General features: G+C 41.6%; 2 protein-coding genes across 2 annotated transcripts; one reads left to right on the forward strand and one right to left on the reverse strand.

The window, feature by feature from the left end:
• Positions 1-2,560: 2,560 nt before the first annotated feature.
• Positions 2,561-18,214, reverse strand: glud1b (glutamate dehydrogenase 1b). Its single transcript, XM_080467944.1, has 13 exons — positions 17,690-18,214; positions 14,300-14,380; positions 13,711-13,766; positions 12,914-12,977; positions 11,302-11,396; positions 9,678-9,857; positions 8,201-8,338; positions 7,794-7,931; positions 7,626-7,706; positions 6,728-6,851; positions 4,865-4,956; positions 4,471-4,533; positions 2,561-3,580 (listed from the first exon to the last, which is right to left on the reverse strand). Exons 1-13 carry the CDS (start codon positions 18,087-18,089, stop codon positions 3,461-3,463), a joined length of 1,632 nt encoding a protein of 543 aa, XP_080324070.1. The 5' UTR covers positions 18,090-18,214; the 3' UTR covers positions 2,561-3,460.
• On the forward strand, positions 5,178-7,067 carry LOC308112461 (uncharacterized protein). The gene is made up of 2 exons (XM_080467991.1): positions 5,178-5,350; positions 5,676-7,067. Exons 1-2 carry the CDS (start codon positions 5,336-5,338, stop codon positions 6,357-6,359), a joined length of 699 nt encoding a protein of 232 aa, XP_080324117.1. The 5' UTR covers positions 5,178-5,335; the 3' UTR covers positions 6,360-7,067.
• Positions 18,215-24,582: the final 6,368 nt, after the last annotated feature.

The following is a 24,582-nucleotide window of genomic DNA, read 5'->3' on the forward strand; positions in this document are numbered from 1 at the left end:
GCCACTTTTGTCCACTTTCACTCCCAATTCCACCAAGTCAGTGACTAGAACTTTAAAATTTCCAATATCTTTTAATGATTCGTTATTCAGTCGAGGCTGATTTCATTAAAACATAAAAAAGAGTGAATACAGATTTAGTTCCAAACAATCAGCCCTCCTCCTGCTCTCATGTGTTAAACTCTTGGTCGGATGCTAAATGTTTTTCATTTAACATTCGTGTGTTTGTGTCTTACAGTGTCTGTGTCTTGTGTTGTGTTACCACGGCAACGCTGTTGTCACGTGTATTGTCGTTGTGTTGCGTTGCTCCTCTCACTTTTTGTCTTGTCTTGTTTGTGCTTCCCTGATAGGAGGAGCCTGTATACGAGGTGCCTGTGGGGGGACAGAGCAGTGCAGGGGTCATGTGTCATCCTTGTGGGGGGGGGGGGGGCAGAAAGGGGATAAAGTCTGCATGATAAAACCTAGTTTGTCATGTAGATATGCACAATTGAATCCAATAATTCTGTGATAAACCACATGTAATAGAGTGTGTTATCGCAGATCTGTTGTTCTGGACTGTGCTGGTGCACTTTAGCTAATAGTAGATGAAAAACTAAGTGAGCGTCAGTTTGGGAAAATGTGAATTTAAGTTGTCAGATTCCAGCTCTTTGGATCAAAGCTTGGATCACAGATCAAAATGGCCAAATGTGTAAAATCTAGGGATGACCCGATCCGATCGTTAGATATCGGATCGGGGCCGATATTAGTGATTTGTGAGTGATCGGGGTTCGCCAAATCCAGCCGATCACCCCGCCGATCTGAAAAAAAAAAAAAACCGCGTTCCGCACCGTCCCCTAATAACCACAACAATCAGGGACTAGAAGCGCCGGTCGAGCTGCAGAAGCTAGAAGCAGGCGGAGCGGGACCATAGACCTATAAAACTAGGTTATATATAGTGGTTTTATTTGTTTATGTGTAGAAGTCTACTTCTAAGTTTCTATGTGGTCTGTCTTCTTCTGCGTTTTTATTGTGTTTGGTGACTCACAGCGCCCCTAAAGGTCTGGCGTGTGTACTACATGCCCTGAAGCCTCGTGTTGAGCCATGTTCATAGTGAGGTGCGGACTGAGGTTTTTTGGGAGAAGGCCAGGGAGGAAAAAGATAGTTTTTCTGTCGTGTGGATGTACCCTCAGTTTACAACAACAACTAAAGAGAAAGAGAAGAATTTTGATTCAATTAATGAGTTTTACAATAATTTCTAGCTAAACAAAGCTTCTGCCAATAGTGCTTTTAGCTTCAGACATCTTAGTTGCTCCAAAAATTAGAGTATATTTGCAATAGCAATGTGAGTATCGGATCGGGAAAGTATCGGAATCGGCCGATACCCAATTCTGAAAAATCGGATCGGTATCGGGGGCAAAAAAGTGTGATCGGGACATCCCTAGTAAAAACACTTGACAACATTTCCCAGGACTGTCCACTCTTGACGTTGCAAACATTTTCCTCTCTGACAACCACTTGGTGTGCGATTCAGACCAAACTCGTGCTAAAACTCTCCATTTCTAACCGTGAACCTCCCGTATGTGAAATGATGTGACTTACAAGCCCTCAGCCGTCTCCTGCATAAGAGAAAAAGGCTGTGAATATATTCAAGGCATGCACCAAAATAGCTTCTTGCACTGTGTAGCTGTGTGTGTACGTTCAGCAGAAGTCTGGCAGGTTAAGATTTCATAATTACACCCTATAATAATCTACTATCTGACACCCCATACTGGGAACGTTTAAGCATGATAAGCTCTGCTGTGCATGGTTGATGGAATATTTATCTGCTTTATGTCACCACAGCTGAATTAAAACGAAAGCAAGGCGGTCAGTGCTGCTTGTGGCCCTCCTCCCTACATTCCCCTCATACTATCATCAAAACAAAACTAGATGTCTGCGCCTGTCTTTGGCATGTCGTTTTCCCTCATTCTTGTCTTTTCTTCTTGCAGGGAGAGTATGGAGGGATGGAGCAGGGCGGGGAGGGAGGAGAGGTGAGGAAGCCAGCCTCAGTCCATCTAAAGACGAGTTGATGATTCATGAGCAGCAGCTCAGTCGGATCAGATTATGAATGATGCTTCAGGCTGGGCTACAACATTAGTATGGATCATTCTCTTAGGTGGAAAGTAAAATGAATAAATCACTGACTGAAGTTGTACATTCACTTAAGTGTTGTGAGTTGTATTTAAATTTGTACAACCTTTTTTCAGTGACAATATTGCCATTGTAATGACTTGGTCCTTCCTATTACCTAAGGATCAGTGGGAGTGTTTCTCAACACTCTTTCAGGTTTTCAGCTCGCAAACGATAAAAATCTGAAGGTATTTTTATAATAATTACAGTAGAGTGACAGTTTTGAAATCCAAAGACTGAGTCGAGAGTTTTATGTGAGAAAAAACTTTTTTTTTTCTTAAATCTTGTTTTGCTTTTCTAAGCCGGACTAACTCATTAAGGAAGTTCAATTCTGTCCTGACTTCTAGACTCTTCCATACATTGCTATCCACCCCAGGTCCATCACTAGAGCAAACAAGACAGGAAAAAAGATTAGTAGTGTTTTCTTAATGTTTTATTGGTTCCAAAAAAAAATGAACTGAATAAAAATAAAGTAATTTGCTCCAAAACAATTCTGATGCTGTGGAACTGGACGGTTAAATCTGAGGGGGATTCAGCCAGGGAACGGGCGATCACAGTGACACCTCAGCCCATCCTCACTCCTCTTTATTAGCCAGCGGAGGAGTCGTGGAGTTCAAGGTAAAGCAAGAAAGGAAAAAAAACAAAGGGGGGGGACGAAGAGGAGGAGGAGCGTCATCTGAATCCTGAGCATTAAAAATAAAAGCAGTCATTCGAAAGGGGAGAAAAAAAAAATCCATGTTAGGAATCAATAACCTTGGCAACTTCACCACTAACCTTCACAACTGAAGTGAGAGGACAAACGTCTGAGTAATAAAACTACTATTCTCTTTTATTCACATGGAGTTTAATCTAAACCTTCTTCAGTAAATGTTAGAATCTTTCTTTAAGGTCACACCTCTTTTAGAAATAAGGCATCAGCAGTGGTGTCAACTGAAGCAACCACGACAGGAGGGTCACGCATGTGTTCAGCGATCAGACGGGGGCGCCGTCAACACAGCTGCCATACAATAACGTCAAACACCTATACGATGGCAGCGGGACATAATCGGTCTTTCATTGTCTCTGAGGGTGGATCCGGCTTTTATCTAGGGAGATAATAGAAGTAGCGGGACAGTAGGTAGCAGAGCAGTGCGGATGGAAAATGGCGGCACAAAGATCACAGGATAAACACCAGGCGAGCCATCGTGTTGCTGCGTGAGAGAAAAAGAGCCGGCGAGCAGCAGTAAACAGTGATATGTTCTGATGGCTGTTTGAGGGAGTGGAGGGAGTCGGGCCAAGGTGGGAGCAGGAGGGAGGCGGCTGCATGATTTGCCGTTTATGTGAAGGTGAGCCCAGCCTCATTGTAGACTTTGAAGACCTTCTCGATGGCGTTGACATAGGCGGCTGTCCGCAGGTCCAGACCCAGGTTGTACTTGCTTGCTGTGCGCATGATTTGCTGCACAGACAAACACAAAACGAAAAATCATGTAAAAAGACACTTTTACACAAATAAAATGTCTTTGTGTTTTATCCCATAATGCTTTGCATTGAAACATTTGCTCTTTGTGACATGCACAAATCCAATTCCAGGTTTACCCAGAATCCTGCCCGTATCAAACATGGAATTAACATGAGTCATTACACTTGAGAAACTTTCTTGGTTGAAAATATCGGAGAGACGAGCATGAGACGGGGTTTTTTTTTTTTTTACGTGATGTGGCACAAATGACTCTTCTACACAGTCCCATTGTGATGTTAAGTGAACTGAGGACAGACGTGCGCGCAAAGCTGCCACTGTAGGAAGCAACCAGATGTGTTTTTCCATTGACGATGAAGGATCAAAAACTAGACCACATGATCCCATCGTAACTTCAATACAAATATAATCAGATTGAAATGTTTATATGGTGCAAATTTAATCAGGTTGGCATTTAATCATATTACCCCTGGGTCACGTCACCAGCTAGTGACGGATTTTAAATCACGACTCAATTTTAGGAAATTTATTATACTTGAATTTATGAGTCGTTTTAGTATTTTTAAATCGCTTACATTGTGCTAGCACTGGCTTTTCTTTATGTCCTTCTTCGTTAAACATTCTACACATGTTGGCACTGTCCCTTCCCAATCCTGCCACTTGACGTTATTTATTACCAGGTTATTCCCCGGTTCGACTAATTTAATTTCTCTGCGAAAAAAACCGTAGGAAACGTTCAGCGGCATTATTCATAGGCGCTTTGTCATGGTGTGTTTACAGTGTTTAATCAAAAAGGAGTTGATCACTTCCGACATGAAACAACCTGTTCTCCAAAACAGGTTGAACTGTGGGAATATCCGATCACTTACCCGGGCAGATCTCTCCATTGTGTAGGCCAAACCAGAGTGAACAATATCCTTTTCAGAGGCACCCTGTGGAAAAATAGTCATCAGTTGAAATGGTTCTGTGACTGACATGTAAAATGCTTCGAGCTCCAGAATGACTAATCAAAAATTTAAATACAAAAATTTTTTTTTTTATATATATAAAAGAATTTGATGTATTTGTTGTTCAAGTTTAAAAAAAAAATCTATAACAAAGTCTCTCCAGCAGTCAAACGGGCTCATAAGGTGATTAGATGTTAGCGAGCAGACGCTTCAGCCAGAAGCTGAATGTATTACGCCATCCTGGAGGCAGATTTTTCCAGGAATAAATACAGTTTTGTTGACTTCTGATATTTGGAAGATGAACGATGTCACTCACAGCAACTCTGGCCTGGAAGTCAGCAGTAGGAACGACGGGGATGGGTCCACCCTGCTTCCCAAACTTCCTCTCTAAACTCTCCTGGACAGACACTAGAAAGGACGAAGATGACAGGAAAAAATATGAAAAAAGGTGTTTAATTTGAGTTTGGGGAGGAAAGTGATTCACTCTTATTTCTGCATCGACACTCATGAGGGACCAAAAGTTTGAGAAAGCAAACAAAAAAGATTGATTCTGACTCAGCACCACATTATCTAGAACTGCACTCAGACTTTCTATGGGAGTGTCTGAAAGCTGAGAATGGAAACTCCCCATTGCATCATAAACAGTATGATCTGAACAAGGCAACCTGCGATTGGCTGTTTGTGAACAACAAAAAAGTATAAATAAAAAGGAAAAGAAGATCCACAAAGACCGAGAATTCAAATCGGCTGCAGATTGGACTGGACTTGGACTCTGCCTTAAACCACGATGGCTCAAGGAAACGTGAGAATTTATCTGCACTGCAAAATGTTTTGTCTGCATTTTAACTGTGTGTCTAATGTATATTAATAAGGGAAGTAGTAGATTAAAAAATGTTATTTTGAAAAAGACTTTTTGATATATAGGCTTGTTGACTTTACAGTCACACACAGACATCTCTATAGACACACAGGAAGGTAGAATAAAAAAAAAAGTTGTACTTTGTTAATATATAGTTTGTTAAACAAAAACAGATTATTGCAAGAAGAGGTGAAATATGTTAGCATATTTCCAAATGGTATAAAAGTAGCGTGATAATTTATGAAAAGTATTGTTCGTTTCATTTCAGGGAATTGCTCGTGATTTCAATTACAAATCAAACATGACACGTTATGGAATGAAAACGTTCAAAAAAAGTGAGTTGGCCCAACATCCAGACACACTCTTTTGGGACCGGAAAACACCGTGCAACCTCATCTTCTCAACGTCCCATAAAGAGGAGTGGGAACGTGCAATAAGCCGGCACTTCCAGGTAAACACAAGCTCTGTACGTAAAATAGTGACAGTCAAGTTTAAACTCGCTGAAAATAGAGAATGCACTGTGTGCATATATTCCACTGGGACGTGTGTGATTAAAGGTAAAAAGGACACACTCGAAATGTTTGGCAAGAACTTTAACCGAATGAGAGAAATCATGGAAGAGCTGAGGCTGGAAACCGAGAATCCTGAAGAGGAAACCGAGAGTCCTGAAGAGGAAACCGAGAGTCCTGAAGAGGAAACCGAGAGTCCTGAAGAGGAAACCGAGAGTCCTGAAGAGGAAACCGAGAGTCCTGAAGAGGAAACCGAGAGTCCTGAAGAGGAAACCAAGAGTCCTGAAGAGGAAACCAAGAGTCCTGAAGAGGAAACCAAGAGTCCTGAAGAGGAAACCAAGAGTCCTGAAGAGGAAACCGAGAGTCCTGAAGAGGAAACCAAGAGTCCTGAAGAGGAAACCGAGAGTCCTAAAGGGAAAACTAACATTCCAGATGAAGAATGAAACATTAAAAAAAGTAATCGGCTCAACTAGTTGATGTGGTCGATGGTATTTTCATTGTTTTTGGTTTGGTTCAGTTTTTGCATTTTTACAAGTTGTTGCAAATTTACAATTTTCCGGCTGTGTTCGATCTATCATGAACATTTTCTGTGGTTTTTCCTTTAATCATGCAATAGTATTTTAATCATGCAGTAGTATTTTAATCATGCAGTAGTATTTTAAGCGGGGTTATCAGGGATTTACCTACCATATAAAATGTAAAGGAAATGTAAGGATGTATCATGCATCATGTATATTGTGTCTTATGACCATAACACCCATTTGTCTGTTTGCGGGGTTGCAGAGAAACGGCAGAGCAGTCTTGTACTCACTGAGCAGGTGGTAGTTTGAGTCTCTCTCATATTTGAAGGTCAGTCTTCCATAGCTGACATGGTTGAGATTCTTCAGCCACTCGAAGTAAGAAACCGTCACACCGCCTGCGTTCAGGTACATGTCCTGCAAGATGAGACAACAGCCAGACTGCATTTAAACGCTCCTCTCAGAGGAAATAATGTTTGTTTGTGGAATAATTTCTGTACTCGAAAAATGTTTGTTCTTAAGATTTGATATAGAAGAGATCTGTAAAACACAGACACTATTAACAATAATGTGTGTGAAAACAGTGCAAAATGATTGGTTTGATTAATCTAAATGTGTGATTAAAGTTTCTAGAAACACATTTTGGGATTATCTATATACATATTTTTCTTTTTTTCAGGATCATTTATTATTTTAACTCATGTTTGGCAATCCTGGTTAAAACATGTTTGTTCACATTGTGCTCTCAGTAAGAGTATCAGGGCTGAAATTTCACACAGAATCACAGGTCGAAATCATCATTTAAATTTCCTTATTTAGGTTATTACTAATATTTGAAGAGACCTTATGGCACTCAAGCTATATTGCTTTATTAATATGATGTGAGAGTTATTCTGGTGAGATGTGACTGCAGCAGAGACTGCACACCCTCTCGTCGATACCGTATTGGAACCCTCCAACAGGGAGGGCCCACGTCATCCCCCGATAAAACCTTTTTTAAAGTGAGATTATTACTGACAACAGCCAATATTGGTCTGACAACAGGTATGAAGGAATATTTCTTACTGATCCTTACTCATACAGATAAGAGTTTAACAAAAACATTTATAGTTTTTCTGTTTTCTTTAAACGGCAGCAGCTACAAAGTTTAAATCTAGTCGCTCTATTTACTACTCATCTGTGTGAGCTTACAGGAATAACCATGACGCTGTTCTCCAGGAAGATCTTGTCAGCGTCTGGTGTGGTCGGACCGTTGGCACCCTCAGCAATGATCTGACAGAACAAAATTAAATCAAATATTTACCAGCTTAAATTCCAAAGCAGAATGAATTTTAGTACTATTTGAGGATGAGTGTTTACCTTGGCCTTGATTCGGGGGGCATTGTGGCGCGTGAGCTGCTTTTCTCCTGCAGCAGGGATCAGGATGTGGCAGTCTGCCTCCAAAATGCTTCCTTCATAAGGCTTGGCTCCAGGGAAGCCCACAATAGTGCCATGTTGCTGCGGAGATGGAAGGAAATGAATGGAAAAAAGGGCATTTACTCCAGTGGCAGTCTCATTCAGCCCTTGGCTCACACACCCGTCCACACCATCAAGGGAAAGCTGGGGTTCAGCCTTGGGATTAGACCCACTCAGAAATCTCAAATATATTGTTTTGGTCAGTTTTGCACATTCCAACTATGTGAGCAACACAAAATACATTTTAATTTTTTTTAAAGATATTAAAAGGAAAGAAGACAGAAGCAAGAGCACAATAACTCTGCTGTTACCAGTTTGTAGTCCTCCAGCTGTTTGGGGTCGATGCCTTCTGGGTTGTAAATGGATCCATCAATCTCACCAACACCCACACACTTGGCTCCAAACCGGTGCAGGTACCTCATGGAATGAAGACCCACATTACCGAAGCCCTGTTGAAGGTCACAGCAAGGTCACCACCGTCCAACAACCTGCCATCGAACTCAAAGCATTTCAAAGCGTCCGTGGTGGGCACATGGTTGGAACTGAACTAAACTCAACCTGAAGTGCCTGTTCAGTACAACGCAATAGATCCTCTGGCACCACCATGTGGGTCGTTTACGTAATAACAGTACATGTGCAACGTGTTCTTATAGAAGCATTTCAAAAGTCTGGTCCTTTAAATAGTTACAATTCAAAGTAACTGACAAAATACATATAATCACTATATTATAAAAATGCTCAATTAAAGCACAACATATTATAAATGAATCAAGATGCTTCTCTACACAGATGCTGAGCTTCTCGCCACAAAGCAGATCTCTGATTTGTAATCTTGCAAACAGCAATTGAAACCATCAGAGGAATAGAAATAACAAAAGACAACCTCCAAGAAGAATCTCTCCATTTACAGCAGTGCACTCAGATTAACTTCTATCCAGCACACATCTCTGCCACCACGCTGACTTGATCTTGTTCTGGAGATCTGCTTCCTCTTTTCTAATGATTAAATCTCTAAGAAAATCTAATCCAAACACAAAGTAATCTCTGACCACATACACAGGGATTAGCTTTTTGAACATCTATGTCACGATTCTGTCGTCACCGTTTGAGTGAAATGATGGTCGAAAGACGTCATTGAAGAGATGAAGAAACGGTAACACATAGCAAGCCTTCCTCAAAATCTAGTTGTTGCTGTGAAGAAATCAGTCTTTCCAAATATCAGAGGAGAATTTCACTGACTTTGCCATATTGTCTAAAAAAAAAAAAAGATTGTGTCAAACACCTTTTCCTTTGTCCAGTAAAGGCAAATCTTAAAAAACACTTAAACAGTGGCTACGTGACAAATGGAAGTGAAACTCTTCAGAAAAATGTTTAGGTGTGCAAAAGCACTTCTCTTCACTTATTTACTGGTTAAATTGTTAAAGAATATTAAAGACAAAACCTGATTGATGCTTGAGGTTGTGAGGTTTATCATCACATATTTCACAGATATTCACATAAAAAACTCTGCATTCCGGCCCAAAAACAGACTCGATTGCTCAGTTTTCTTCTTCTATCGTCGTTATTCACAAAGACTTCATAGTGTCTTGCTGTTGTCAACGCAGTGTGGAGGTCAGTGTCATGGTAAACAGATGGCCTGCTCCTGATTGAGGCTCGAAAATCCCAACTTCAATCAAATGGAAACTTAAATCCTGTTGATGTCAGTGAGGAAATAATCGCAGGACCTTAGAGTTTTCCTTGAATAATATGAATGTGTAAGAGAATGTGTGTGTGTGTGTGTTTGTGTACCTGGACGATGAAGGTCTTGTCCTGGAAACCAGGAGTGAGGCCCACCATGCTCATGTAAGATGCTTCGTTGATGAAGTTCTCAATGCCGTGGAAGACTCCACGACCAGTGGCAGAGATGCGTCCGTGGATCCCTCCCTGGCTGATGGGCTTTCCGGTCACGCACGCGTGAGCATTGATGTCCTGTGCACACATGCAAGCAGGATCAGACCACTTGAACCATGGACTGGACAAAAATAATCAAAGCCACATCACCCCATCGGAACACTTTGTTCTCAGAGTGCCTGCAGTTTCCTACAGTAGAAGTGGAGGCAGAGCTTCCAATTATCCAGCAGCAGCAAGTTCCAGCTCGAGAGGGTAACCCCGTCTCCACTTCACATTCAGTTGCTTTTTCATTTCATAAAGCTCATAGTTAGAGCTCTTGAGATGTCCCTGGACCAGTTTTGAGTTTGAATTTAAACATAGGTGTTACTCAGAGGTGGATGTTTCAACATGGTTGGGTGTTACAGGCAATGGTACGTTTCGGTAAGTGTTTGTTCCAGTGTTTCACACAAGAGCCTATAAACATGCAAAACAATTTTGACTTGTTGCACTGTATCTTTAGCGTCCACTACACCCTGTGTGCACGGATTGCTTAACAACACCACGGTAAAATGTTAAGCAGGCAGCAGGGCACTGAACATCAGTATGTACTACCCATAATCCTCTCCCCGTCGATAACCTGAGCAGGAATGTGTCACCTACTCCGAAACTGCACTCGCGGATTCTGAAACACCTGACTAGATGCGACGAGGAATTGGAAGGAAATCTCATACAGTCATCATGAAGACCAAGCTTGCGTGTAGTAAAACGTAACAAGCAGCTAAAAGCTCACATTAGCAGCAGTCAGATGTGACATCATCAAACTGGTGAATTAAAAAAAAAAAAAGCCAAGCAATGGTGTGACGACACAAGATGTTGGCAAAGACAATAAGGAGTTGACTGGCCCATTTTCTGTAAGAACAGAACAGCCGAAGCAAAAAAAAGAAAGGGATGGCCGCAATTAAACTAAAGAAAGATGAGCAAAAGTAAAATAGTGGATTTACTGTCAAACTTAATATAGCCACAAAAATTATGAAATCTAATTTATAAGATATTTGGTGGATTTAATGAATATCAGACTGATTCAGATTTCAACACTGTTTTCCAAGTGGAAACATTCAATAAGTAATGATAGTGTCAGATTATGAGCATAAAAACTCATTTGAAAACCAAGTGAAGGTTTTAAGTTTCAACACAGACATGAACAAAGGTGCAGTGCACATGTAGGTAAATACATTCCACATTTGATCAAATTAGCACAGTTTGAAATAGTGTGAAGAATGACTGTTGGATAAAAACACACTCGCTGCTTTTCAGAGAGGAGCACTGCCTCTGTGGTCGAGTGGGAAGGGAGAGGCAGGAAACTACTGTTCGTGGTTTACATGTGACTCACTTGTTTCTGATCTGGCTCATTTTAAAAATCGCACTGAAAACCCAAGCGAGTCGGAGACTATTATTTTCATTTGTGTGTGTGTGTGTGTGTGTGTGTGTGTGTGTGTGTGTGTGTGTGTGTGTGTGTGTGTGTGGCCAGCATCTGAGAACTCACAGTGTGTGCAATGGTGTTGGCGTACGTGTCTGCAATCCAGGACATTTCCCTCTCTCCTGTGCTCATGTCCGGGGCAGGGACATCGATGCCAGGTCCTGGTTAACATCAACAGGGAGGAGAGGAGAGGAAAAGGGGGTGGGGGTGGGGGTGGTGGTGGGGGGGGGGGGGGGGGGGGGTTAGCCAAAACTACATACTTCACTCATGAGTCAGTGAGCAGTGAGGACAGTGAGAATATTACTAAAAACACATGGCTTGAGTGTTGAGAACTTATCAGTTCTTGACTGACCCTGAAAGTGTCAAAACGTTTTAAGAGTTTTAACAAAAGAGGAAGTGTGGGCATGTTGCTTTGTGTCCTTGGGTCACATATGTAGGCCCTCAAGGGCCTTGAGGTCCAAAAACAGAAGCAGGCATGAGTGGAGGTGGGGTCAGGCCCAAGAGAGACGACGACTTTCTCAACATGCAAAACTGGCCTGTGGCGAGCGCTGCACTTCCGGATTCACCATGACCCTTAACAGTGCATGGGGACATTAATCTCTATTGTGTTTGGACTCAATACATTAGAAACACTTGCATACATCTTGCAACACACTGGTTATATAGGGGCTGCCAACCTGCTGAACCAGCCGGTATATTTATTTATGTGGGGCGAGTTCAAAGCTCCAACTAATAATTCAATTTCCTCCCAAAAAAAAAAAAAAGTTCAACTCTCTTCACATCATATTTACCATTTAACAAAGCCATTGCAACAAGATTATTTCACTTCTCTGGAGGAAAATTTGTGGTAAAAAAATAGGTGCATGTTTGCTTTTTCCATGCATGACCCTGTGATTTTATGCCATTCGACTATACCACACAAGGAGAGTAGAAACCAAGTAAGTCTACTCAAATTACATGGGAAAAAAATTTTTTTTTTTGCTCAAAACATTTGGAGTTGTTATTTCAAGAGAATTTGAATGCTTTAGAGAGTTTCTGCAAAATGGCATTGCAATTTTACCTAAAAGATCACGTCAATAAATGTTTATTTATAAACATTTTCATGCAAGTTGGTAGAATTCAAAGTGCTTTACAGGAAGAACAAAACCAGGTGGACAAACCATTTGAAATAAAATAAAGAGCTTCATAATGCCTTTTTTTCCCCATTTAAACTTGCCAATTATTATAGAAGATAGATAAAGACAGATGTTTCAATAAAATAGCCATTTAAAATAAAACACAAGACAAAGACGAAAGTGTCAATGTAAGAAAAGGGTTAAACGAGTCAAATGGTTGTATTTTATTAAGGACATACAGATGTCCTTTTCATTTGAGCAGCTGCCGTAATTGTGATAAATACGTGTGGTTATGGAAAAGTCACCCCTCATTCCATCCCAGCCCTGTTCAACATTATTCTCTCCCCCTTGAGCAAACATAGACATGCCCTGAATTAACAGCACACAGGGACAAAAGTGTTTACTTTCTTGGGTGGAAATATTCAGCTCTCAACATGACAGACACTTTAGCTCTGTTAAAAACCACAAGGAAACCAGCCAGGCAGTTTTCGTGGGACAAACATTAATATTAAATCAGGAAACAAAACTTATTTTCTTTAAGTATATGTTCACAAGACACTCACCAATGAAACCCTTCTTGGCCAGCTCAATGGTGAATCTCCTGGTGATCTTCTCCAGCTCATTATCCTGTTACAAAGCATTGATTTAAGGAGGAAAAAAAACTAAACATCACACTGCTTACACTATTTCCAGCAGAAAAACAAAACAAAACAATGAATCGACTGTGGAAAGCAGATTCTAGGAAAAGTGCTTCAAATTTTTGAAAACACTGATATTTTGTTTTCCAGTCACCTCAGAATCACCGGCCAGTGACATTTACCAGTAAATCATTTATTTTTCCCCATTACAGCCAATAGTAGGGGATTAAAGTCTGGTCTATTTTTTTTAATGAGTAACAAACATTTTAACAAATAAAGATCTGCTTCTCTCTCTGACTGGTAACTTATTAGTAAGCCCGTCATTTTCTTTTCTTTTGAATGCTTGCATGTTTGTTCTGTGACGGACACGGTGAACCCACCTTTCATACGTCTTCACACATATAAAGGATGAATGGAGTAATATCTGCACAACCAGGATAAAGCTGTACATCTCCTGTGTTCTTTTCACATATTTCCATCTCTTTAACTGCACCCAATTCACAAATACTAGGGGAATGCAGTCATGCGCTGCCTTTTGTATTGCCATGTGACTGAGTAGTTCCATTTGTTAGAATGTGATGAGAAAAAAAACAAAAATCAAATGCATGACGTTACCAACCTCATGATTTTTGTCATCTATTGCAGCACACTTTAAATAAGCGTGTATAACTTTACATGTGCATGTGCTTATGGGAGCAGAAGCCTGAGATAAGAAGGCTTACAGTGTAATTCCTGGGGTTGATCTTGACTCCAGCTTTGGCACCCCCGAATGGCACATCTGGAGGAGGAAATCACAGCGTGAAAAACCAGAGGAACACGTACCAATTACCCATAATACCATGACCGCCTCTGCATGCAGACTTGCTGTGCGGCAATCAGCTGCACATGCAGCAAGATGCACTCGATAGTCTGACGCCTTTCTATCAGAACGAGCAATAACTTCTGCAGCAACTTGAGCTGCTTCGGGACAGACACAATACCATCACCCTTCCTTGGACCACTTTTGGATATGCTTTAACCCACTTACCCATTTTTCCTACTTCTAAACACAAAAATAGACTAAAGGTTCACTTGTTTTCTACATAATCCTATCCCGTGCAGTTCTCTTCACTCCTCAGAAGATTATGGCTGATCAGTGTACACACATTTTTGTGCAGAAAAGAGAAAAATGTATAAATACCAACCATCATCGCATGACCTACAATCTTAATCTGGCAAAACTATATGAAAACATAGGGTATTAGTAAGTATGTGGAAATCTGCGGACAAGCAGAAGGACGCTTTGGAGAGAGATAAGACATGAATACTTACCAACAACAGCACACTTGTAGGTCATCAGAGAGGCCAGGGCTTTCACCTCATCCACAGACACTTCCATACTGTAGCGGATACCTGAAGGGAAGCCACAGACTGAGTATTCAGAAAAAAAACCTAAAGAAAATGCCTAAAAGTACAAAAGGCCTGCTGTGTGATCACATGAGACACTCTTGCAAGAAGGACTCGTCATGGTGGTGCCTTTCACTGTCAACTTCTGTTAGTCAATCAAATTTTTTTCCAGGTTCATTTGAATCTCGAGTTGACGAGTGAAACGATAAGATGGCAAGGTTTAAAAAGCAACGGTGAGTTTACATTTATTGAATATTTATTTATTCAAGAGAAGTTAGCCATTTTAATATTATGCCATTTTTAATAAATGTTTCCTGGAGTAAAACACACAACAATGCAGATTTCAACATGTACCACACTGCAAATCAATCCCAAGTAAACAAATTAAAGAGACGGTTGCTGCAATGCTTTTTTGTCATTTTTACAGCGTATTTTGCAGGCCAGATTGAACCCTCTTGTGGGCTGTGTTTGTATGATACCTCTGCAAGTTTATATTTGTATTTTAAAAAACATCCAATATTACATCTCATATGGTAATGTTTTAATAGCTAGTGTACTTGTGTAGCCTGGTAAGATAACTGCTTGCACAGCCTTCATTTCATGCACAGAGAAAAAGAGCAGAAAACAGAGCCCCGGTGGAAAAACTGGAAAGATCGAAAAACCACTGTATGTTATATGAACACTCAAAGCCACAAGAACAGGGCAGAAAGGGAGCGGAAAAGTACAGGTGGAGACCAAACGATCCAATAGCAGCCCTCTACAGCGACACCAGCCCTCGAGCTCCAGTCATATGTTCCCGGGGTGTTTACTACTGTTCCCTCAGTAACATGTGCACGGTTACATGAGATCATACAGCGAGGCTGGAGATGCCACAGAACTCCATCTCGGCAGCAGAGTGCGTAAGAGTGAGACTGAACAGTAATGCCAAAAATAGCACACCCAGGGTTAGCTTACACAGAGAAACCCAAGGGCAAAAAGCACAAAGGAGTCGGGAGAGTGCTTTACGGAGAGCGAAGCGCTGCGTGGGTCTATTCGTGTGTGTTGGGACTGCAAGCAAAAGCACAGGAAGCACTAGTAAAAGCCCTCCCACTATGAAGTCATCGCCAAGTGTCAGCTGATGACAGTTGTGCGCCCACCAACCAGCGTCCCAGCCTCCGTCTGCAGTTACAAATTACAGAATTTCCTAACCGTCACGAGGAAGGGAGGAAAAAGAAAAAACAAAGCATCATGTTTCAGAGTGTTGCTGTGGTGTTCCCTCTTTATTCCTTCTATTCATCCACGGATCCGCCAGGTTACTTCAGGCCAGCAGAGGAAAATTTACAGCTCACTGATCAAATTAATGGAGAAAAAAAACCCTGCAAAACCGCTTTACCATCCCCCGTCCGATCTTTCATTTATCCGCCCAACCAGCAGCCCACCACAGCAACAGGAACCAAAACAGAACTGTAAACACATTCCTCTGAAATGGAGGGCAGATTTTCCAGAAGTCGGGGGAGTTTCATTTCCACATTCAGGTCTGGAGACTGAACATGGACAAGCTCAGCAGCCCTCCAGTTGTAATCAATACACACAGTGTGGCATGTTAATGATGCTAACAATCATGAGCCATGCATAGGAGGTGAATTTATTAAATCAGAGCCATATTTGGTTTACATGTAAACACAGTGACCCCAGACAAAGAATTTTTCCAAATAAGAAAAGCGGATTAAACTGAAATTGTGCAGCGCTTTCTGGGTGTGTCAACGCATACAGCAATTAATAAATGCTCAGCAAGTTGGTGTGGCCCAGACTGGCAGCCGTCACTGTGTGGCTCTTAAAGCGAAAGGACCACATGCACTCATACAAAACCGACTTTGCACTTTGTAGTTTGATCTGAACACTCAGCAGGAGTCCATGCACTGTAGCAATGATTAAACCTGCTGAACGATAACGGCTCATTTCTGCCATTATACTGGGTTTTTCATTGAAAAGGCTCCTTTGTATTTGGTTATTGGAAACCTGGAAACAAACTTTAGTTGCAGGCTTGTAGGAAGAAGGTTAAGGGCAGGGTGATGTACTGAAAAATCATTCTGTATAGTGTGAAAGAAAGGGGATGCCCTGCCCTGCTCTTCTCGGATTTGTTCGAGATCATTTTAATGGTATTGATTGTTCCAAGTGAGCAGCCTCAGAAGTAGATAACTGGCTGGGCAGTGAGCGATACATTCACTGTTGAGTGATGTTAGGAAATGATCTGAAATAGACGTTTAGTTTGGGGGCAGGAACAAAGAAGCAGTATCAGTCTGCTTCTCAAGCAGCATGCTAAGTATTATTTTTAAAGCAACTTCTCTCAATATAGCACAGAGCCAGCATGCAACATCTGAAGTCTTGAACAGAAACATGCCACTCCAGAAAAGGTCTCCATCCAGCAGGTGCTGTGGAGGATTTTCAACTGTGTTAATGTGAGGCCTGCGACTGTTCCACGCCGCTCAAACACGCCCTTTGACTGGCGAGCTCGCCAAACAGCACTTGTCTTTCTGCTGAGAATACCCCTTCCCCAGAGAACCCTCCCCCACCTGTCACACTGCTGACAAATAGGAGAGCCTGCAAACACAACCACCCCCTACCCTGCTTTCACGCCTCCTGTCTTCCTATACATCATATCCATCCACTATTTACCCAGGGTGCATAGCAGCAGCCAGGGCCTCTGCTGTGAACCTTGAACTTTTAAATGAAGGACCACATTGTCATAAACCTGCCTGTTCTGCACAAGGCTGACATGGGCTTTATGGTGTGTATTTGCAATGCTTTCCGACACTTGCCTGTGTTTGCATGAATGCAATAATAGCGAGTTGATGATAAGCTGTGAGGCACATGATGACACACCAAGGTCTGACATGCTCAATGACAGGACACCTGCTGCTCTTTAACATCAGGCACAATAATACAGAATGATTTAAACATTCACACTTGACGGAGGTGGTGAGATCGCAACACCACCCAGAATAAACTTTTAGAGGTGACATCTTGAGGATTTAAAAGTTTGGTGGTGCAGTTTGACAGCAGTACTTTAGGAGCTACAGGTGAGCCTCCAGAAGGTCAGTCAACTTCTACACAAGTGTAATGAGAGACAATGAACCAGCATGTCGCCGTGTTGTTAAATGAGTGAGTTAATTGTGGAGTGAAGTGTAAAACAGTGTGTTCCGGTGCGGGCAGCTGTTGACAGCAGCCGCTGTGTTTTGACTTTTCGCCCCATGTTAGCGTCGCAGCTAACTGAAGCTAACGGCTCGCTGTCAGAAGGGCCGGCGGGTTGGGGAGGGTTTTCCCCCGGTCACATACCTCCTTTGCACGGTGTTCGGTGCTGGCTGTGCTGGGCGCGGTAGCCCTCCACCACCTCCCACTCTCCGTTATCCCTCCTGATGGGGAAAGCCACGCTCAGGACGTGGTTGCACGGCTTGATGATGCGCAGGATGCCCCGCACACGGTTCCGCTTCTGCTCGGGGGTCTCCCGGGTCCTCAGGTCCTCCACCAGCTTGTCCTCCACGATCTCGACGCCGCGGTCGAAGAAGCCCTCGACCATCTTGAAGAAGTTCGGGTCGTCGGGCTGGTCCGCCGCCGCGTCGGCATAGCGACGGACCCTCATCAGGGAGGAGGACGCCGGGAGAGCGGAGTCCACGCAGCCCGAGGCCAGGGCACTGCCCGCGGAGCGGCTCAGCAACTCCCCGAAATAGCGGTACATGACAGCAGATAGCTAATGGGGAAAATACAGAACTAAACGACGAAGACAATGGGGGTGACGACAGGAGAGGGGTTAGAATGAGCGACACAGCAGCTCCTCACTGTGTCCCGTCCTCTGGCTGAGTGGGGGAGGGCGCGCGTCGGCCGTCCGCTTTTAAAGGAAGCTCGACCCCGCCAGGGGCCGCGCGCTCGCGTGCCACTGACAAGACGCGTCCCCGCGCCCCGACTGCTCATCTCTACTAACTTAAATCATTGCATTTATTTATCCCTTAATTTTTAGTGTTCAAGATTCTTGTGCTTTCACATAATTATGTCGAAATACACGTTTTTTTTAAAGGGACTCTTTCATTAAAAATGTTGATCCTTGTCAGAATGTGTGTCATCTGGATCTGATTACATGCAAGTGATATATGTTGAGTTTCCAAACGCACCTCTCAAATACCTCATAAACCAAAAAAGAACATTGCCTCAAAAGGAAAATTGTGAGAGTTTCATTCAGGTATGTTCATGTAGGTTTGTCTGTGTGATTGATAGAGGAACTGATAACTAAATACTACTGTGCTAAATGGTCTATACACCAAAACTACATATGGATAAAAAACAAAAAGGATAAAACACATAAGATGGCTAAAACAGCTCAAAAACGTCAAGCTGCCTAAATAGTTACAAACAACTGAAACAGTGCAATAAAACAATTTAATAAATTTCGAGTAGCTTCAAATGGTTAATGCTAAAACTGTTAAAAAAAAAAAAAAAAAAGAAAAGAAAAGCTGGAACTATTAAAAGTGTTAAAATTGATAAACTGCAAAAAATGATTGTTCTGACTGTGGTTATTTCTGTGTGTCCTGTGCACTTCTCCCTCTTGTGACTATGTCAAATCATAAATCATGCCTTCAGGCAGTTCTTCTTCTTCTTCTTCTTCTCACTGCAGTTTGCATCCATAAAGTTGCATTACCACCATCTGCTGGTTCTATCTATCTACATTGTTTCTCACCGCTCTCATCATCCCTGATGACTGTTTCCCTCTCTCTTGCCAGCAGTTTTTCCGTCCCTGATGACTGTTTCCTCTTCAACAGCAATCCGTGAAGTTGGCATCGGTGAAGCTGCACTACCGCCATCTGCATCCAGCTAATCCATACCATTACGAAAGAAAGAAAGAAAGAAAGAAAGAAAGAAAGGAAGAAAGAAAGAAAGAAAGAAAGAAAGAAGGAGGGAAGGATGACATGGCCAATGGCGGAGAGGTTCAGATGTGCGTGGCCATCCTACACCCCAGTCCCTAGGCACCCTAACTCACATAGAAAAAAATATATGGTACAAGTTGCTAAACTCTTGTGTGAGATAACTGAACACATTTGCCTTTTTCTGCTGCCCAACAAGATACACAGGACAAATGCAGGAATGTGGCAAGTTGGTGCAGTGGTTAACACTGCCGCCTGACAGCAAGAATACTCCTCATAAATCCAGGGTGTAGTTTTCATTTTCTCCCACTTTTGGCTTCCAAGGTTTGTAAGCTTATTAGGTTGATTGATGACTATCAGTTGGCTATAATGTCTTCTACTACTACTACTACTAATAATAATAATAATAATAATAATAATGCATTTTATTTGTGTTGCACTTTACATTTGTGACTCTCAAAGTGCTAAAAACAACAATATAAACTAAAAGAGGCAATTTAAAACATTTAAAAAACAGCATTTTTGGCCCCAACCTCCTGCCCCAGCCCTGAAATAGATGGATGGATAGAGGGATAGATGAATCTGGAGCTACTCCAATGGAAGGAACCTTGTATCATGGCAATAATTGCACAGAAAGTAAACAACAGATACACCTTTACACACTTACTGTTCACATAAACCACCTCTGACTGAATCTTTACTGTTCCCAAATAGTTTTCTTTTTTTTGTTTTGTTCATTATCTCCTCGCCTGCACAGGCATCCATTGTAAAGGCTGATCGGTCAGAAGCTTACATCAATAATTATAGTAGTGAGGCATTTTCATTCACTGTGGATCTTTTCTCACCTGACTAAGGAGTGTTTGCAGGATGTAAAATCAACCACTCTGGACTGTTTTATTCAGAATGCTTTATAGCAGCATATTTGCACCAAATTTATCATTAACATGAGGCCCTCAGGGTGAACTAAGGCCCTGGACACAGAGCTTGCTCTGTGTTATCACGCTGTAGGGAGCTGGGGTCTGGAATAAATGGATGACATATTACATGCTGAAATCAGTGCAATTTTATTTACAGCCTGCATGATTCCCATATTAGTTGAGGCTTTCACAAGCAAATATTCATAAGGTGCATGCAAGTGTACCTGTGTATGTAATTATGTGTGTTTCACATGGAAAAGGAAATTTAGGGCAAAATGGCACTTATGATGTGTGTAGGTCACATTAAAAAATACTCTTCATGTTGGGTAACAGCAGGATTTTCCAATGAGCTGTTACCACTTCTTTCACATCAGTGCATCTGTTTCCCCTGTAAGAGCTGAAATGGTATGGTAATGATTCTTATATAACTTGTTAGGGTTATTTTAAACAAACACCGCAACATGCGTGAGCAAACACTGCCGCTGCATGTCTCAGTCACAGGCTGGATCTCAGTGCTGAGCTTGCCTGAATAAGGCCCTGACCCAGGCTCGAAAGTGTGGACTCTGCACACGAGATAAGATTAGATCCTCCTCCCTGAGATGCAGGTACAAATATCCATCCAGGCCAAATAAGCGGTTACACAATACACAACGGAAAGGTGACAAGGTGAGTAATAGTTCGATAAAGTGTCATCAGGTACAAATAGTGTGCAAAATACAGAAGTACACACTTTGAAAGTGGATGTTTTCCACATCCTGTAACGTCACTCTGATGTCAGTTGGACAGAATAATCAATAGTAACCACGTTACTCGTTGCGACCAGCGCACAATCAAGCCAATGTTTCCTAATGCAATAGTTGCTGAGCTTATCTCCTCATTGTCCTGTCTTTGTCCTTCAGAACCAGATTGGTTTATTGGCTCTTCAAGCTGATATCTGAACAACAAGCTCAATGGAAACCGGCAAATATAGTTTCTTGGAATTTACAGAATCAAAGAGATGGTCTGTGGCGTCTATACTGTGTTTGTCCTCTTGGTACTTTTCAGAAGATAAGCAGACAGCAGTAAAGATAATGTGAAGCGACACATATGTACACATAAACATGGAAGGAAAAAAGCAAGCCAAATTAAATGGAGAGAGTTTATGTTTGTATTGTTTAAACTGGAATGCAAATTAGTCTTTTTTTTTTTTTTTAATCTCAGTCACTATTGGCAAAACCCTCATTGTCTAAACTAACATCAACTAGTAGATAATCACTAAATGAAGTGGCCGGACCAGAGCAATCTCCAGCTATCTCAAAGTGAGATAAAAGAATGAGAATGGATAACCCAGAAAAATAAGATCTATATATATATATATATATAATTCAATGGGAAGTTTATCGCGTGTGTTTTTAATCGTTGTACTGATATAACTGATTTCAATTCATTTGCAAAGCATAAATCAATCATATACCCTTTGAACGATGAACTCTGTTCCAGCAGTCTGTTACAGTCAACTCTGCTTCCTTCTATCTTATCATGGCCCTAATAAAGCAATACTGTATATAAAAAAAACTAACAATTAATGACTATTTCAGAATAACTAATGGTTATGAGTGTCCACTGCTCCTTGCTGCTTGTGCTTGTCCAGTTTATTTCAATCATATCACTGCCCTGCTCTTCACCTCGGCCTTGTCTTCCTCTCTGCACTGATTTATCGGGGGCTTGTTCCAAAGGCTGAACACTGCGATGTGATTGGATGACAGCCTGACAACACCCACCCTACCATGGGGGTGTGACTGTGGGGGAGGAGGGGGTCTGTAAGAGGAGACGCAGCTTGAGCGTTGAAGTAAACACCAGTTTATACATCAGTCATGTGGTATGTTCACGGGGAATTAATGAAAGTCTGACAAGTAGCGAAGATTATCTTCCCACCTCACCAGAGGAAACTTTTTGTGTCTGAGTCGACGGAGGTTTGCGCCTCCTTTAAATAGAGCGTTCACCATGATATGTAATCCTCAACCTACTAATATTACCCCTTCAACCTACTGACCCCGCCCTCAGAGGTCAAACCTCAGACCCGCTCATACTGGAGCAATCAGGCCTGTAAAAATGAAGCAAGGCCACATGTTTCCTGAGCAACTGCCAGGGTCACCTTGAAGAACCAGTGAAGCCACAGCCAGTCAGAATACACCAATTTACCAGATTATCCAACAACACTTTCAAGATATAGCTGAGCTGCATTAAAAAAAACAAAAAGACAAAAACACAGTTTCATGACATTTCTTTTTTAATTTTTATCATAAATCATGAGTATCTTCAGACGGGCGGTGATTTCACGGATGAATTGAGAGTTACCGAATGTTTTTAAAACAATGTTCATTCAATGAAAGAGAAACAGAGTTAACATTTAAACTTGCTCTGTTTTTGCGGTGAATGAACAGTAGAGATCAAAGGTCAAAAAATGAACTCAGAGACAGATTTTGATAACAAGTCAGAGCCCTTACAGTTTGCCTCAAAACAACCTGGCGTGTTGCATTCAAGGGCTCCTTTTATTGGGTTTTAGCTCTATCGCCAATGACCCAAATCTGCAGTGTATCCACGATAAAAAAGGGGAATCTGTTCAATATTCAGCTTTCATTCATTCAATATGTTTAATTCCTTTGTCCTATAGAACTAATATGAAGAGCCAGAGAATATACAAGCTGGGAGATTCTTCTCATAAAACACATAGAAGTAAGTGTTCAGTTAACATGTGCTTAATGAATGCAATACACATCTAACAAACTGTGGTTTCATTGCGTTGATTTTCAAGTTATTTTACATTGAGCGAATGCAAGCTTTAGTATGACTTAATGTCAAGGCAGGACAACATTATAGACTGATGGTACGGACAAATAATCATTTCATTCAGAATGAATTGTACAGGCCACGAGCTAAAGAGAAACATTTAACTCCAGACAAACAAACAGATTTGTTTAAGGGCTGTTTAGCCCTTTCAACATTACTATTTCAGGTCATATTTGGAAGCCCTGCAGGATACGAGTGTCTAGTTCTAAAGAAGCACTACAATCCTACACATGTTGAAATCAGATAGAAACAAGTTATTTAGATGTGTTTGATCAATTGATAAGATGATGATGATGGCAGGATGAGAAACACTAGAGGCCGGTGCTCCATCTAACCATCTTTATATGGTGGAAGGAAACTGGCGCTTCCTGGAGAAAAAGAGACAGTATAAACCACTACTCCACTCCTCTTTCCTCCTGATCTCTGCCTTCATGTTTCCCTTCTCTCTCTCACTTTTGCAGTAAAGCTCATGCAGCTGGAAGAATGTGTCAGTAAGGACCTTGCTGTCTTGTTTGGTCCTCCTCTGAACTGCTCCTCTCTCAGCTCAACACTTTCCTCTGCCCTGATCTCGAGTTTCAGTTGGTCTTCCAGAACTTGATATTTATCTTCCGTTCAACCTCCGTCTTGGACAGCTGTGTTACTAACTTTGTTAGCTTTGACATGCACGCTGGAAGTTGTGTCCTCTCTATCCTTTAACCTCGGTTTTCTCCAACAAAATTGCAGGAAATGATGCTCTCTTTGATAGCTGCAGCCTCAGTCTATGGCTTCCTGGCAGTCTTCCTCAGGCTGGTGATTTCCTGTCTGAGTACTGCTCTTCTCATGCCTTTGCAGAGAGCCTCCATCTCTGCATCCTTTAGGTGGAACGATTGCACTTGATGAATCAGTAAACTAACTGGTGATAAGCTGCTTACCGGTTCTATTTTTTTCAGTTCTTTGGCTGGTCATCCAGTGTATATTAAGAAGTACAGCAAAATATGATTTTACATACCATCTGGGACCACAAGATGGTGCAGTATGAAAACTGAATGCTGCCGCAGTAAAAGTGAAATAACCCGTTTAACTGACATACAAAGCAAAACCGAAATCAGCCGAAAGAAAAAGTCACACAGATTAGAGAAAAAAATGGAAAATATGCAGCAGAAAATGGAAATAAAGCATCAGAATGAGAGTTCCGAGTGTCTGAGAAATTTGTGATTGAAGAAAAGCAGAGAAACTGTGTTCTTGACATTGAGGATGAAGCTTATCGACTGTGCATGTTAAAATGAATGTCTTTTACATGAGCGCAACTCATAGATGCTTTTATCGTCTTTCGTTTTTTTTTGTCTCGACCGATGCAATTTACACTCAGGTGTGACTTATAATCCTGAAAATACGGTAACTTACAGTACAACAACTCCAAATGTCTCTCTTTGGTTCAGTTCATTAGAAATGTTGAACTATAATTAAAAATCTTTTTATGAAAGAAATGATGAAAGACAGGTTGAAGTAAAATGCAGTCTGGAGGCTTTTTCACTCTACTCTGCACCATGCGGAGGCTGCAGACTGTGGGCTTTCTTTCAATGACTGCAGT

This window comes from Lipophrys pholis (assembly GCF_963383615.2).
Source record: "Lipophrys pholis genome assembly, chromosome: 1".
Taxonomy (NCBI): domain Eukaryota; kingdom Metazoa; phylum Chordata; class Actinopteri; order Blenniiformes; family Blenniidae; genus Lipophrys; species Lipophrys pholis.